General features: G+C 37.4%; 3 protein-coding genes across 4 annotated transcripts in view; 2 read left to right on the plus strand and 1 right to left on the minus strand.

The window, feature by feature from the left end:
* The first annotated feature begins 46 nt into the window (after positions 1-46).
* LOC126400597 (5'-3' exonuclease PLD4) lies at positions 47-5,243 on the plus strand. 2 transcript variants are annotated; one of them, XM_050061431.1, is made up of 11 exons: positions 47-150; positions 293-372; positions 464-624; positions 1,046-1,229; positions 1,318-1,438; positions 1,543-1,670; positions 3,231-3,431; positions 3,632-3,771; positions 3,862-4,021; positions 4,118-4,214; positions 4,361-5,243. In XM_050061431.1, the coding sequence occupies exons 2-11, from the start codon at positions 322-324 to the stop codon at positions 4,561-4,563; spliced, it is 1,446 nt and encodes a 481-aa protein (XP_049917388.1). In that variant the 5' UTR covers positions 47-150; positions 293-321; the 3' UTR covers positions 4,564-5,243. The 2 variants fall into 2 exon arrangements, with proteins under 2 accessions (XP_049917388.1, XP_049917387.1); XM_050061430.1 differs by having other exon boundaries at positions 72-372.
* Positions 5,244-6,440: 1,197 nt separating this feature from the next.
* Positions 6,441-9,155, plus strand: srp14 (signal recognition particle 14). Its single transcript, XM_050061251.1, has 5 exons — positions 6,441-6,566; positions 7,464-7,536; positions 7,663-7,775; positions 7,865-7,897; positions 8,061-9,155. Exons 1-5 carry the CDS (start codon positions 6,543-6,545, stop codon positions 8,148-8,150), a joined length of 333 nt encoding a protein of 110 aa, XP_049917208.1. The 5' UTR covers positions 6,441-6,542; the 3' UTR covers positions 8,151-9,155.
* xgb (x globin) overlaps positions 8,609-16,992 on the minus strand; it is a 15,426-nt gene continuing 7,042 nt past the window's right edge. The window contains exons 3-5 of the mRNA XM_050061250.1: positions 12,088-12,208; positions 11,718-11,798; positions 8,609-9,446 (exon numbers count right to left, since the gene is read on the minus strand). Coding sequence (XP_049917207.1) covers positions 9,327-9,446; positions 11,718-11,798; positions 12,088-12,208 — 322 coding nt within the window. The 3' untranslated portion in view covers positions 8,609-9,326. The remainder of the gene's footprint in view (positions 9,447-11,717; positions 11,799-12,087; positions 12,209-16,992) is intronic.

Here is a 16,992-nt window from a genome sequence, read left to right on the forward strand (position 1 = left end):
AAAACCAGAAATGAAAGTAAAAACAGGAACTGTGCTGTGATATATTCAGTAGCAGATATCACTTCAGCTCAGTTTCGAGTGAAAGCCCGGGGGGGGGAGAAGAGAGTTTGTAGTGAGCTCTGTTTTGAGAAGCGTTGGCATCTGCTTTGTGTAAGTTGCTTTTGCTTTCAATACTTTGGAAACCGAACTTAGGAGATTTAAACTGCAAACTTATGCGTTCTTTCATTAGTGTGGTCAGAGCTGCACTGTGTTTATTTTCCGTCTGAGAAGATAATTATCTGCCTTTGAACAGACAAAGGCAAGGAGCACTTGAAAGGAATAATGACCTCTACGTATGGCAGCCTTCATGACAATTATGTCTCAAACAAAAGGGTAAGACTTTTAAAGTTATTCACTCCGTTTGGCTATGACACATTCGTCTTATGTCTTGTTCTCACATGTATTTCAAACTTCACTTTGCTAGAGGTCGACCAGCTGTGTGACATTAGTTGTGGTTTTGGGCTGTCTGACAGTCCTGGGGATCGTGCTCGCAATCGCTGTGCTGGAAAGACCCCCGGCTCCAAAAGATCATGAGACACTTCCTGAAGTAGGCTGTGGGAGCGATATCTGCACGGATCAGTGCAGGTAATAATCCCACTGAAGATATATATGTCATCTGCACAGTTAGTATTAGTTGATGAATAACTGAATTGCTGAACAACTGTGGGTCAAAGTATATTTGCTATTGTTAGATTTACAGTCTAACATTATGTAATAGTGTCACCACCAGGGAATTTGAGACTTGAGTGACAATGACTTTATAATTGTTTTGATTTTTAAACCTATTGTATGTAATGATACAAAATAGATCTCTATTATATACTGTAACTTTTGTAATAAAACTGATGTTAAATAGGGTGTATACTGCTCAGTTATATCACAAAACATACACCATCTACATCTATTGACTTCATGGTTATTGATTCCCTAAATAGTTTTTCTAGTTATAGTCTCCAGTTCTGCTTTCAGACACTTCCCTCACCAGATGTCTTTGTTTATCTCCTAGCATGGCACTGGTGGAGAGCATCCCTCAGCACATGAAGTTCAAACCTAATGCAACGCTTGGGATCTCTCTGGAAAAAGCCTGGAAAGATCTTCTCTCCATGGCAACAAACCAAGTGGATGTGTCGTCCTTCTACTGGACTTTAACTGGGGAAGACATTAACGTTAACTCCTCCTCTGACATACCTGTGAGTTGCAGCTAAAACACTTCGCTCTTGTTTAATTTGTTGTTGTCTGTGGACAGGGCTGCTAATACTGAGAGTGTGTCCTCTGCAGGGAAGGGAAATCCTGAAAGAGCTGGAAGAGCTGCCCTCCAGGAATGTATCTGTCCGAGTGGTCACCAGTGTTCCCAGTGTCAGAACAAACTCCACAGATTTAAAGATATTAAAGGAGAAAGGTTTGGATGTGACTCCCCTGTTGTTGTTCTCTACATTCACTACATTAGATTTTGTTTTTGCACCAGCTTCCCTTGACTGCAGTCTCCTCTTTGACTGTCTGTAGGAGTTCAGGTGAGAAAGGTGAACTTTGGGCGTTTGACACAAGGCGTCCTCCACAGCAAGTTCTGGATTGTTGACAGAAAACATGTGTTTATTGGAAGTGCTAACATGGACTGGAGGGCTCTGACACAGGTGACACCAAACATCTACAGTGCTTACTTTAAACCTTAAAGGTCCCATGTTGTAAAAAGTCAGATTTCCATGTCTTTTTTTAGCATAAAGCACATATGCTATGTAAATACCGTGACAGTATCAAAACCCAATCCATAGAGAAATAAACACAATCCATATTCAGAAACCATGCTTTTAAATGGGCTGTCAGGATTTCCGTGAAGTTGTGATGTCACAACTATACAGACTTTTCCCACCTTAAAACATACATCGTAAATGGGCCGCTTTGTATTTCCTGTTGGAATCACACACTGTAAAAATTATGGAGGTAGCTACTGTGACATCACCCATTGGTTTGTGGTCTCCCGTTTTGAAGCCTCCAGTTTGGCATTTTGGTTGGCACCATCTTGTTTCTTTGGAGCCAAAAGTGACCATATTTGGATGAGAGGGTGGCGCTGTGGAGAAGCAAGAGTTGGATCTGACTAAGAAGATGAGGACACTATCAGCAGACAGCCTATCATTCAAAACGACCCGCCCTTAATTATGCGCAACTTTAAGCCTTAATAAAATGTCAACTGTTGAGATGTAAAAAAAATTTACCCCAGTACAGTTGTCATGATGTGCAAAATTAGCTAATGAGGCCAAAACTGTTTTTGTACCAGGCTGTAAACATGTTTATTTCTGCTGTAAAGTTTGGCATTTTACATTCTCGGAACCCACTGGCTGTATTCGGCGTCTGACTTCCGGCAGACGGCGATACAGCCTCTGGGGGCAGACCCCCGATTTTTTGGCATTCCGGTTTAATTTGGGCGGAGGAGGCAAATTTCTGTTTCCGACTTCCGTTTATATATAAGTAAATATGCTGAAACATTGCGATGGATTCAGAGTTTGCAGAGACGCCAATTATGTTCCACCTCGTTAGTTCACCGCACGGAGCGTTTAACCTGGCAACAACTGCAGCTGGCTCAAACGTGATTGATCAATATCACGCGGACTACAAACAGCCTAGCACCGGAAACCAGGGCTCTTCCGCTCTTCTTCCAGAGGCAAGATCTCTGGGGTTTGCCTACAGAAGTCTGTATATAGAGACTAGGCATTTTAACATGGGGTCCATGGAGACTGACTGACTTCTGGAGCCAGCCTCAAGTGGCCATTCAAAGAACTGCAGCCGCGGAGGTTGTCGCTTAGTTTGAATGTTTTGCAGTGTATATAAATGACATCAGCTGATAGAAAATAAACTTGGACACTAGCGGTTGCCAAACAATGCAATTCCAGTGCTGTTACAGCAATTCCCCCAGCTGCAATGATAAACGCAGAAACGCGGAGAGTGCAGATGTGGAAGACCCAGAGCTTTTTCCGGAGGTGGACTTAAAGAAACAGCAGGCGCTAAAAAGTAGTGTTTCAGGCAGAGAGTGAATACAGATGTCACTAAATAGACACTCTCTGGAAAACAATGTGTTTTTGAACATTAAAGTATGTAAACATTTTCTTGTAGGAGCCCAAAATACAAGTATGAACCTGAAAATGAGCATAATATGGGACCTTTTCTTTAATTCTATAATTCACTTAACTTGTCTGTAGGTGAAGGAGCTGGGTGTAGTTGTCTACAACTGCTCCAGTCTAGCAAAGGACCTGCTGAAGATTTTCCAGTCCTACTGGGTGATGGGACAGCCCAACAGTACACTGCCACAACCCTGGCCTGCAAAGTATGACACTGCCATCAACAAACATCACCCCCTGCAGGTGAAAGCTGATAATGTCTCCAGCAGGCTGTACCTCACAGTGAGTTCCTAAAGTTTCAGTTCTTTTTTATAGAACATTGTTATTCTGGTGTATAAAGAGCTCTTGTTTCTGTTTACACTGAAGTGTGTGTATTACAGTTTTTAGCTACCTCTAAACCTCAAACCGTGAAATATAAGTCAGGTTTTATGAATGAAATGTTTTTGGTGGTGGTATTATTCCATATTTGTGTTTCACCCCAGGGTTCCCCACCTTCGTTCTGTCCTCCGTCGAGGACTCAGGACCTGGAGGCCATTCTCTCCATCATCTCAGAGGCCCAGCACTACATGGATGTAGCCGTCATGGAGTACTTCCCCGTCACGCGCTTTGATAAGCCTCAGAGGTGACCCACAAAAGAAACCAGTTGTTTCCATCACGCTGTTCACCTGTTTTGTTTTATTCGTCAGTTTCTCTTCTTCTTTTACGCAAACAGATACTGGCCTGTCATTGACGACGCCATCAGGGCGGCTGCTTTTGAGAGGAGGGTTAAGATCCGGATGCTGATCAGCTGTGGGCGGGACTCTGATCCAGGCATGCTGCCCTTCCTTCAGTCTCTGGCCTCGATGGACAGCCAGGATATCAGCATCGAGATAGTAAGACACAACATAAAATAACTGCGTCTGCTGGGAGTAAACACAGATCTTCGACTCTGAACTTTCTTTATTGTTTGCACATCATTCTCTTTTCAGAAACTGTACATTGTGCCTGTGGGAAACCAGTCTGATATTCCATACAGCAGAGTCAACCACAATAAATACATGGTGACTGATAAAGTCGCCTACATTGGTGAGTGGGAGATCATCTTCAGTGTTTTTATTTCCACTCATTTATAGTTCACTTTAAACTCAGCAAAATTCCTGTGCATTCAGGAGCCATTTGTTACATGTGAACTGGTTAATCATTGACCAGATAATGTTATGTTTGTTCCTCAGGTACCTCCAACTGGTCAGGGGACTACTATCTGACCACAGCTGGAGTGGGTCTAGTGATTTCCCAGCATGCTCCTCACCCTATATGGGAGACCAAGGCCCTGCAGGGCCAGCTCAGGGCAGTCTTTGACAGAGACTGGTTCTCTGAGTTTGCTGTGCAGCTCGATGACCTGGGGCACCACCCAGACTGTGCACTATCACGATGACAGAAACTCCCTTATAAAAGGACATAAAAATATTTTTTATTATTGAGGTCAAACCACAGTTTTGATTTATGTTGATGTTTTTATATTATCTTTGTCCAACTTAACAGCTTTTGTATGTTAGAGGGAAAAATGACAAATCATTTTCGGTAAAGTGAACGTACACTGACAGTAAGGATAAACTGGAGGTTTTTAAAAATGGAGCACTGACATCAATAGTTTAAAGTATACCAGCTGTAATGTAATATAATGCACCTGTACCTACAAGTAAGGTTTACTGAGTTATTATTGATGTTTTTATAAGATATGATGGGTGTTAAGTGCTGAGCTGATTGTTGAATTTGTGATTGCTATATACTGTTTCAACATCTATGAGACTTTAACAATTAAAATAATGTGTGTCGAAAGTCGGTCATTTCAAAACCACAGCTGCAGTTGTAAGAATGAAATTTTAGTAAACTGCAATTGTGTCACCCAGAAAGTTTGTACTCTTATTTTGGCATTGTCCTGATGCAGGATGCTCAGGGGAAGCAATAACAAGATTCATACTGATTACATAGTCTTCAGCTTTAAGATTTGTTTTTTTTAAATTGCTGTTTAGTTTAATATTTATTAAAAGTAACCAAAATAAAATGTACTTTGACACAATCGCATTAAAGCTAATAAAAAGCTATTTAAAATTATAGCCGTTTCTGTTTTTGATGCTGTAACGATATTTAAAAGACGTGTCTCTTTTCTGATGAGGCACATCTTCGGTATTCAGGATATCTTTATTATCCCTGTGAGGCAAATTGTTGAGCAGTCAGCAGTTTCATACACCAGACAGAACATTGTCTGTTTATGTGATAATGTCTCAGTGCTTTCCACTAGATATTAAGTGTTGTTTACATATTTTTATGCTTAATTCAGTTCAGTTCAATAGAACTTATCCCAAGGGGAATTCTTGTGCCAGAGAATGCTTCAAAATACAATAACACAAAGTACAGTAACCACAATTTAACATTCACAACCAGTGGGTTCCCCAGGTCAGGGTCACTCACTAGGCCCAGTTTTAGAAACAATAGAATATTAAATATCTGGCAATATATACCAATATACGAGATAAGAAGTGTATAGTGTGTAGAAGTTTAATCAACTAAATCAATGGGACACATATGTAGAAATGTACATGGGTAACATACAGCACAATTTGATCTTAACTGGGCCGAACCAGTAAAACCATCGCAAGGTAATCTGTAAATAACAACTCAACATGTTTCCCTCTCTTTTAGTATAAAGAAGTACACTCTGAAAATGTTCATGCTTTTGCAAAACAGATGAACGGCCTGAGATATCTCAAGAAAAATAAGTGCAATTTCGACATGTCTGTTTTTCCACATTCAGTAAAACTACTCACATATGCACACATTTCCACTCCTGTGCAGTATGCTGGCATCACCACATCAGACTAAAGTGGAAGCCATCGAGGAAGGAGGTTAAGTTATCCCCTGCCTTACAGACCATTTACAAATCAAAGGTGTTGGCAGTGCCTTAGTAAAAAGTTCCACCAATATTGCTTTAAAATATTAGTCTGATACCATTACTTTTGTACTGACGCTGCTGATTCACAATACTTTGCACTGTGTTGAATATCTTTAAATATGACAACAAGAAGCCTCATTTTACAAGAAGTTGACTACTCACTGTTTAACTTGCTCCTGACATTTGGTAACTCTTAGCCATCAGAAGTGCATTAACATTAGGTGTGCAGAGTCATCCAGTGAGCCGGATTGGACCCTTTTTTTGGCCGGGGGCCGTATGTTTGACGCCCCTGGTCTAAATGGACCTGTGTGTTATTCCCCTCCCTGACAGTAGAGGCGCTGCGATTAAACGCTTGTCTCCGCAGTGAGGGCGCAGGGCGGGGCTCCGGCTGGTGTAGTACGTGTGCTTCACAGCAGTTAGCTTTCAGCCAGTAAACCGAAGGTAAAGCTGAACTCAGAAACATGGTGCTGCTCGAAAACGATTCGGTAAGAATAAAAAGCATATTGTGAATAACTTCAACTGTCGATGTTAATGCTAAAAAACTAGAAATCAACACTGTCTGCTTTAGCTAAGTTAACCGATATCCATAACGTTAAACAAGCTAACGTTAGTCGTCTAACTGACTCATTAGCCAACCGGCTAACGTTTGCTTGAAGCTAACACTGAATTTGCGTCAAGATGCAGCTGCGTTAGTTTAGTTACTGCACTTTCTACCAAAATAAGGTAATGTTGCGTAGAAGCGGTTAATATTTCGTCCACAGACAACAATACAGTCAAACTTGTACTGCAAGTTAATGGTAGCACTCAGTAACGTGTATTTCAAGACTGCTAGCGTTAACTCGAGTAACGTTAAGCTAACTTAAAAGTTAGTTTCTTAAAACTGACGTTAGCTTGTTCAACTAGTCGTTTTTGTAACCCATCGTCATTTGTGAGAGTATGAGGTTGCGTTACCACACCACTGTTAATGAGCGCTACATTTGGCTAGCTAAAACTAATGCTGTCTGCTAGAAAAGGCTGTTGACTATTTTGCTCTCTTTCTTTAACGTTATGTTAATGAGAGTAGGCTAATTTAAAAGTTTTTAGTATGAGGCAATAGCAAAACAACCAGAAATCATGGATTACCAGAACCATTCGGAAGCATGAATAGTTATAAAGAGCATCAACTTAATTCAATCTAATAACCATATTCCTACATAACACCTACCTCTGCACAATACCACATATATACTGTTTACATGCCACGTCATTTGTCCAAAAATCTGTCCTAAATTTGGTTAAAAGTTGTCTTTAAATTCTTAAAAAGCATTATATTTTACTGTTTGATCCCCTGCTGTTTAAATATCGTCACTGGGGCTCTAATATTTGTTTTTGCTGTTTTCCAGTTTCTCACAGAGCTCACGCGGCTGTTCCAGAAGTGCAGAACATCTGGCAGTGTCGTCATTACACTAAAGAAATGTAAGCAAATCCCTCCTGACTTTTGACAATAGTCATTCATGTCTAATCAGTAGGTGAAACTTTGAGTTTACCCTTTGAACATCTAAGCAGCTGCAAGGGGATGTATTTCTTCTTTCTTGTTTCCAGATGACGGGAGAACCAAGCCGCAGCCCAGAAAGGGCCACACAGAGTCATTTGAACCAGCAGACAACAAATGTCTCATCAGAGCATCTGACGGCAAGAAGAAAATAAGCACAGTGGTGAGCTTACTGTGTTTCCTTTGTGTTTGATGTTATAGATCTGTGATATTTTGCTGTTCATGCTGAATTCTCATTTCTCTCTATTTCAGGTCAGCACCAAAGAAGTAATCAAGTTTCAAATGGTAGGTTGGTTTCAGTGTTGTTTTAAAGCTAGTTCTCTGGGTAACTGCATGCACACTTTCTTAATTAAGTCTCCTTGATGTTATTCAAATTATCTTTAGTGTCATAGCAGTTTGTCTTTGATAAATGAGCTGTGAGAATTTAATCATTGTCTCCTCTTCACAGGCATACTCCAACCTCCTTAGAGCTCACATGGATGGACTTAAGAAGAAAGATAAGAAAAGCAAAAGCAAGAAAACCAAAGCCACCCAATGAGCAACAGACTCTTTAACATAACCATGGGTACCTAAACTGGCCTGTACCATCTGAGGAAATGGGAAAGGCCTCCATCTGGTCTGTTGCCCCACTCAGCTCTCTTCCCATTCACCTGAGGCCTCAGAATCACTGTTCATCCACCCGGTGACTGCTTTGATATTATGCCATTGTTTGCATGGTAATGTCTCATCCCTGGCTGTTCGAAGCCATCGGCCATCTGGAACAGAAAACCTGAGGATCTCCCGTACAGGATGAAGCAAGTCAACTTCATTGAATCGCCACCATATCTGCTTCGGAACCAGGTCATTCACAGCAGCGCCACCTCCATGGAGCCCAATGTTTACCTGCCTTTCATACTATTTAATTGTTAGAGTCCATATTTATGTTATATTTGCCACTGACCTACGAGCTGTGCTGCCATGTTTCAATTTGACTGCGCTTTGAGAAGCATTATAGGATTTTTTTTAAATTAAGTAAGAATCTAATTTACTGCAAAGTTGCTTCGAAGCACAGAACTTAACTTAATCAGATCAGATGATATGTTTTTTATTTTAAACACATTTTACTGTATGAGGCTTGATACTGGAGATAAAAATTTACTTAATTCTATGTTATTAGTACACCTCCTAAAGTACAATGAATATTATTTTTGTTTTGAACCATGGTATCAAACCAAACTGTCAAACTGGCTGTCTCACATTGTTAAAGGCCAGTAATTCCTACTGTGTAGCTTCGGTTCAGGTGGTTAAGTGAAATCTGAGTGATGAAACAACACACAAAATGTTAAAAGTTGTAGATTTTACTGAAAGGCATGTTTGAGTTATGAGTACAGAGACAAAGTCTTGGCTGTAATTCTAATAATGTTTCTGTTAATCACAATGACAAGGCAGATATCACTACAGCCACTATATTTGTATTGTCTCTTCGTGCTCTCAGGTCCTGATCTCATGGAAGAGGACTGCAGCAGAATTTAAGTTCAGAAATAAAGTGCGTTGTTGAAAATCACTACGTTGTTCTTTTGTCCATAGTGATTAAAAAAAAAGCAAACAATGACTGCAGTAAACATGTAAACACGAGCGATGTAGAAAAGGAGACACTAAATACACTATATACAGGAACACATTTCTGTGCTGTACTGGTAAAAACAGTCTGAGTTATGTTAAGAGAAGAAGCATCTCATAGCGCCGTGTTCTTCTTGTCTGGTCTTTCCTTCGGGGAGTGTGCGAGGTGGCGCTGTCGGTTGCTCTCCTCCTCGTATCCCTGCTTCATGAGGCTGGTCAGATACTGGAACATGGTCTGTGATCAAAACAAATAGTGGAGGCAGAAATATTCAGACCTTTTACTTTAGTAAATGTAGCAATACAACAGTGCAGAAACACTTTGTCATAAGTTAAAGTCCTGCATTCAATATCTTAAGTAAAAGTGGAAAGGAATTAAAACACATTTAAATACAAAAAGTTAAAGTACTCGTGCAGAACGGCCTCTTTCAGAATATTATTAGATCAGATTTAGTGATGAATTAATGTAGACATCACATTGATGGTGCAGCTGGCAAAGGTAGAGGTGGTTTTTACTTTATATACTGCTGAGAATTACGTGAATTTTCCCAAGGGATCAATGGAAGTTTCAGATCTATCCATAGTAATACATCATCATTTATTCGTTGATTATATTATGTATTAATCTCAATTTGCAAAGTGACTAGTAGGCCTAACTAATGTAAAATTAGTGTATAAAGTATGATATTGACTTCCAAGATGTAGTGGAGTTGTACTTGAGTACAGTACTTAAGTTACAATCTACCATTACAAAAACATACTGAACTGGGCCCCCATAGGTGAAGGACATTCATTCACATTAAATTGTATGGAAGGGAAGTGTGTATTACTTTGTATGCAGACAAATTTGCTGTTCAGTCACCATGTTAGGGCCTTAGAAATATGTTTTTCTATGTGTGAATCAGTGAAAAACTGTGCTAATAGATATTGTTTGGTTGTTCACAAACATGCACCAGTTATGAAATCAATATTTTATTCTTGATTAAACCATGGTTACTGTTTACATATAAAATATCTTAATTAAGCAGTTACTTGAAGAAAGTGTGGGAGACGAGAGAAAAACTAACCTAATTTGATAATCAATTAATCGGTTTGAATTATTGAAAAAATAACTAAAAAAAAATTCTCTGATTCCAGCTTCTCAAATCTAAAAATTCTCTGGTTTCTTTGATCCTCTATGACAGTAAACTGAATATCTTTGGGTTGTAGTAAAAACAAGACATTTGAGGACGGCATCTTGGGCTTCAGGAAGCACTGATTGGCACTGTTTTCTTTTTTTTCTTTTTTTTTTCTTTACCATTTTCTGCCATTTTATAGACCAAACAATTACTCAGTTAATCAAAAAAAATAATCAACACTAATCAACAATGAAAATAATTGTTAGTTGCAGCCCTATTGTTATTGTTTCACATAAATATGTCCTTCAAAACTATAGAAGCAAACATAATTAAGAAGTTTTGGATTTGTATATGTGTTATATATATATATATATATATATATATATATATATATATATATATATATTTTGATGCTTGATAAGTAGTGGTGTTTTGTAATCCTAAAAAGTATTAGCCAAATGTCTGACAAATGAGACATAAAATAAAAGTAACCAACTTTAACCACTAGAGGGCAGCACAGTCCACTCATTGAAGCAGAAAGATGTACAGAAACCAATGTTATTAAATGTACATGTTAATGAAATTTAACATGAAGCTACAGACATGCGGTTTCTACAAAGCACACATAATTGCACATTAAAATAGATGTAATCTTAGATATGTGTTTTTCCACAAGTGAATAATGTATTAAACCAACAGATGGATTACTGAACTGGCCTACTGGGGACAGTCAAAATGTCAAATGAACACATACAGACCAGGAAGACACTCAAAATGACCACAAAGAGACATAAAACCACAATATAGACAGAAATTTACCTCAGAGAGCAACAACGAGGAGACACAAAATGACAAAAAAAAGATGCACAATGACTACAAAGAGAAAATCACCACAAAGTCTCTGTCTTGCTCCTGTGTGGGAGAGGTGGTGTGGCCTTTGTATCTCTTGGCCCAGGGGCCCATTGTCTCAGAATACGCACCTGCTTAAACCTCTTAAATTTAGTGAGGCCTATGCCGTTCATTGTCAGAAAGAGCTACACTAAAACTATATTCCTTGAAGGAAAGAGATGTATCTATTGTGTATAAATGCTGAGCAGCCGCAGTATTATTCTCCTCATTAGAAACATAAGGGATCCTGAGGTGACATAACATGATGTGACAGAGCCATGCTCCATTTTCCCAGTATGCTCATGTATGGTTCAGTGACATGTAAACTGCACATCACTCAAGCTTGTGTTGCACTGGTTCCCATATTGACATGTTACATGACGCATTAAGGATACATGCAGAGTTCTGACGTTGACACATCGAGCCTATTTTAACGAGACGTGTTCCCAGAATAGGTCAGTGAAGGGGTTGCTGATTAACACCCACACAATGGCACTCCTTACCTTCCATGCTTCCTCCAGCTCAGCCGTCCACCTCTCCTTCAGGATGGGCTGCACGGCGCAGATGAATTCTGCTCCGACGTACTGGAAAATAATTACGTAAGATACTCAGTGATGTGCTTACGCCTTAGTAACTAGGCTGGTATCCAGTTGGTGTGTCACTCCATTGTTATTTGCTAGAGTAGGTGGTGGTTTCCATTTTGCAGTTTTAGGTCAATTCATTCAGCTGCTGTGATTTCAGGAGTCTAAGTATAATAGTGAGTCTGACAAAGAGCTACAGTATCAGCTGAAATTAGACCATGTGGAGTCCTTTATGAATAAAGCAGCATGTTAAAAACAGTGTGGAGCACTGGTGGGATCATTGGGGTCTTACACTGTAGTACTTAGGCGGAGCATTGTAATGGTAATGGCTTTTTCCCAGCTCCAGAGCCAGAGCTTCCAGTCTCTCCAGCTGGTCCAGTCTGGCCACGCTTTTCTCGATGAAAGACATCACCCTGAAAGAGATGGAGAAAAAATACCCTGGCCTGATTGATCCGCCAGTTAATCGTGAGTTAGCAGCAGGAGACTATCAACTGATACATCTCCACTGTTAGATAAGTGTGACACTCCTCTGTGTTGAAAGGCTGCACGCTGACATTTGCAGGTTCACAAAACTCAAATGCCAAGAAAGATAAATGCAATTGATTGTGTACCTTATCAATCCAGCTCACACTTGATGATGCGAAATTGCACGATACTTCATGGCCCTGAAAACATGTTTTTTTTTTCTCCCCCCTGCACAAACACCACAAGATCAATTTTCTTTGTTGCTCTTGCAGGTGCGTCTGCCATCACTGCAGAGTGTGTGCGTGACAGTTTTGAAGATGAAAATGGAACAAAGGGTTAGAGCCGGTTTAGCTTTCTCTTTCCCGTGTCTCACTGCCACCGCGGACATTTGTACAAATGTCCCTGAGTGCGGTTGGAGGGCCATTATTGCTGAATTTGAGAGCAGCTGGTTCACGCTGGGGTGCACAGCACATTTTGTCTGTACGCTGCTGCTGCAATGCCACACTAGCCTCTGTACCTTCAGGTCCTCAGGCAGTAATTGGCTGCTTTGGCCTCGTGCATAGAGGAACACAGAGAGGCCTGATGCACTCTGGAAACAACAGACAAGTGGCTGTGATAGATGCTACAAGCTCTGTCTGCAGCAGAGTGGAAAGCAACAACCTGAGGCGCTCTACCACATATCTTATGATCTGTGTCTGGCACTGTGTGCAACATTTTTTTTTATTATTATGTATTGGTAAGAAGATGAGTCTAGTGATATTCTATATTTTATCATGAAAAGACCAAAACAACTATGTATTGATTCCACTGAGGAGTATTGTCTGTAGCCAGAGCCTGATATTGTTCAGTAACATAAAGCTCCATTGTTGTCAAAGAGCTATTAAAAACACATTGATGAGCCACACTGTTGCACTGGGTGACATGTTCCTTTAATAATGACGAACACGGTCATTGTAGTTTGAGTCAGTCTCACCTAAACTGTCTTGCTGTCACACATACTCCCTAACATTCTCACAAGAGTAGTGATTCCCAACCAGGGGTACCTGCACCCCGGTGGGTACTTCTCCCAAAAATAATATGTGTGAAATGGCTCTGGAAAAGCTGATATTATGTTTTGGTAGAAGAGTATCTATATACTTGTATTCAGGGGAAAGATACCATAATGATTACAAATCAGTGTGTAAGGCAGTTGCTGCAGCTCTGACATCCTTTTCAATCACCTCTTTCCTGTGCTTTTGACTCTAGAGCTGCGGTCATGAATGAATTTCCCTGGTGCAGGATTCATACTTTATCTTATCTTATCTTATCTTATCGCATCGCATCGCATCGCATCGCATCGTATCGTATCGTATCATAAACCTTTTTTATGACATACGATACTGTGACTTTTTTTTAATCACATACTATACTATGACTTTTTCCATGACATAATTTACTTTGACTTTTTTTTATGACATACTATACTATGACTTATTTACGATATTAATATGACATACTATACTATGACCTTTTAATGACATACTATACTATGATTTTTTTTATGACATTAATATGACATACTATACTATGACTTTTTTATGACATACTATACTATGACTTTTTAACGACATTAATATGACATACTATACTATGACTTTTTTATGACATACTATACTATGACTTCTTTCAAAAACTTTTTTCTAACATACTATACTATGACTTTTTATCACATACCATACTATGACTTTTGCTATGACATACTATACAATGACTTTTTTTATGACATACTATACTATGACTTTTTATCACATACTATACTATGACTTTTTTTTAGCATACTATACTATGACTTTTTTATGACATACTATACTATGATTTTTTTATGACATACTATACTATGACTTTTTTATGACATACTATACTATGACTTTTTTATGACATACTATACTGACTTTTTTTAGCATACTATACTATGACTTTTTATGTCAAACTATACTATGACCTTTTTATCACATACTATACTATGACTTTTTATGACAAACTATACTATGACCTTTTTATCACATACTATACTATGACTTTTTTTTAGCATACTATACTATGACTTTTTTATGACATACTATACTGTGACTTTTTTACGACAATAATATGACATACTATACTATGACTTTTTTTTATGACATACTATACTATGACTTTTTTTAGCATACTATACTATGACTTTTTTATGACATACTATACTATGACTTTTTTATCACATACTATACTATGACTTTTTTAGCATACTATACTATGACTTCTTTTTTAGCATACTATACTATGACTTTTTTTATGACATACTATACCATGACTTTTTATCACATTCTATACCATGACTTTTTTTATCACATACTATACTATGACTTTTTAATGACATACTATACTGTGACTTTTTTTTTAGCATACTATACTATGACTTTTTAATGACATACTATACTATACTATGACTTTTTATCACATACTATACTATGACTTTCTTTCTTTCTTTATTTCAAGGATAGCCCCTTGAGATGTGCCATCTCATTTTCGAGGGGGTCCTGACTTTTTTAGCATACTATACTATGACTTTTTATGACATACTATACTATGACTTTTTTTATGACATACCATATTATGACTTTTGTTATGACATATGTGACTTTTTATCACATAATACTGACTTTTTTTAATGACATACTACAGTATACTATGACTTTTGTTATGACATACTATACTATGACTTTTTTTATGGCATACTATACTATGATTTTTTTATGACATACTATACTATGACTTTTTTATGACATACTATACTATGACTTCTTTCAAAAACTTTTTTCTAACATACTATACTATGACTTTTTTTATGACATACCATACTATGACTTTTGTTATGACATATGTGACTTTTTATCACACAATACTGACTTTTTTTTATGACATACTACAGTATACTATGACTTTTGTTATGACATACTATACTATGACTTTTTTTATGGCATACTATACTATGATTTCTATAACATACAATACCATGACTTCTTTCAAAAACCTTTTTCAAACATACTATACTATGACTTTTTATCACATACCATACTATGACTTTTGCTATGACATACTATACAATGACTTTTTTTATGACATACTATACTATGACTTTTTATCACATACTATACTATGACTTTTTTTTAGCATACTATACTATGACTTTTTTAGCATACTATACTATGACTTTTTTATCACATACTATACTATGACTTTTTATCACATACTATACTATGACTTTTTTTTTAGCATACTATACTATGACTTTTGTTATGACATACTATACTATGACTTTTTTTATGGCATACTATATTAAGATTTCTATAACATACAATACCATGACTTCTTTCAAAAACTTTTTTCTAACATACTATACTATGACTTTTTATCACATACCATACTATGACTTTTGCTATGACATACTATACAATGACTTTTTTTATGACATACTATACTATGACTTTTTATCACATACTATACTATGACTTTTTTTTATGACATACCATACTATGACTTTTGTTATGACATACTATACTATGACTTTTTTTTACGACATTAACATGACATACTATACTATGACTTTTGTTATGACATGCTATACTATGACTTTTTTTATGGCATACCATACTATACTATGATTTTTATAACATACTATACTATGACTTTTTTATGACATTAATATGACATACTATACTATGACTTTTTAAAAAAAAATGTTTTTAATTACATACTATACTATGACTTTTTTTAATGGCATACTATATTATGATTTTTATAACATACAATACCATGACTTCTTCCAAAAACTTTTTTATGACATACTATACTATGACTTCTTCCAAAAACCTTTTTCTGACATACTATACTATGACTTTTTATCATATACTATACTATGACTTCTTATGACATACTATACTATGACTTTTTTTTAGCATACTATATTATGACTTTTTGCGGCATTCTACATGACTTTTTAAAAAACTTCTTCATGACATACTACACTATGACTTGTTTGGCATACTATACTATGATGTTTTTATGACATACTATACTATGAATTTTTTTTACGACATTTATATGACATACTGTACTATGACTTTTTTTTAAAAAATGTTTTTAATTACATACTATACTATGACTTTTTATGACATACTATACTGACTTTTTTTATGACATACTATACTATGACTTTTTAATCAGCCCTAAACCTAAACTAGATTATAATTCATTTGAAAGCCTCGTTCTTAGTCTTTTACATCCGACCTGGAAAACCTCGCAGCCGCTTTTATTTGTTATAGTGTACTGTGCTCCTGGCCCGTATTCTGAATTTGTATTAACCATACCCTCGATCTAGTTCTGACGTATGGAATTGAAATGATAACCTAACAGTCTTTCCACAGAATCCCTCGCCATTGGATCATTATCTGATTACTTTTGATTTCTTTTTACTCGATTACCCGCCACTCAGCAACAGTTACTATACTAGATGTTTATCAGATAGTGCTGTCGCAAAATTTAAGGAAATGATTACTCCGTAGTTAAATTCAATACCAAGTCCTTCAGTAACAGAGGTTTCCCGTACCAACTTTAACCGAATTGATCATTTTGTCGATAGCGTCGTAGGCTCGCTGCGAACAACACTCGACTCTGTAGCTCCTCTTAAAAAGAAGTTAACAAAGCAAAGAAAGTT

Source organism: Epinephelus moara, chromosome 14 (assembly GCF_006386435.1).
Source record: "Epinephelus moara isolate mb chromosome 14, YSFRI_EMoa_1.0, whole genome shotgun sequence".
Taxonomy (NCBI): domain Eukaryota; kingdom Metazoa; phylum Chordata; class Actinopteri; order Perciformes; family Serranidae; genus Epinephelus; species Epinephelus moara.

What these genes read in the sequence shown, in the direction of transcription:
- LOC126400597 (XM_050061431.1), top strand. Translation starts at nt 322, where the DNA reads ATGACCTCTACGTATGGCAGCCTTCATGACAATTATGTCTCAAACAAA. An exon ending in ATTATGTCTCAAACAAAAGG is followed by an intron (nt 373 to 463) that starts GTAAGACTTTTA and finishes TCACTTTGCTAG; the next exon opens with AGGTCGACCAGCTGTGTGAC. An exon ending in TGATAAAGTCGCCTACATTG is followed by an intron (nt 4,215 to 4,360) that starts GTGAGTGGGAGA and finishes TTTGTTCCTCAG; the next exon opens with GTACCTCCAACTGGTCAGGG.
- srp14 (XM_050061251.1), top strand. Translation starts at nt 6,543, where the DNA reads ATGGTGCTGCTCGAAAACGATTCG. An exon ending in CGTCATTACACTAAAGAAAT is followed by an intron (nt 7,537 to 7,662) that starts GTAAGCAAATCC and finishes TCTTGTTTCCAG; the next exon opens with ATGACGGGAGAACCAAGCCG. An exon ending in AGAAGAAAATAAGCACAGTG is followed by an intron (nt 7,776 to 7,864) that starts GTGAGCTTACTG and finishes TCTCTATTTCAG; the next exon opens with GTCAGCACCAAAGAAGTAAT.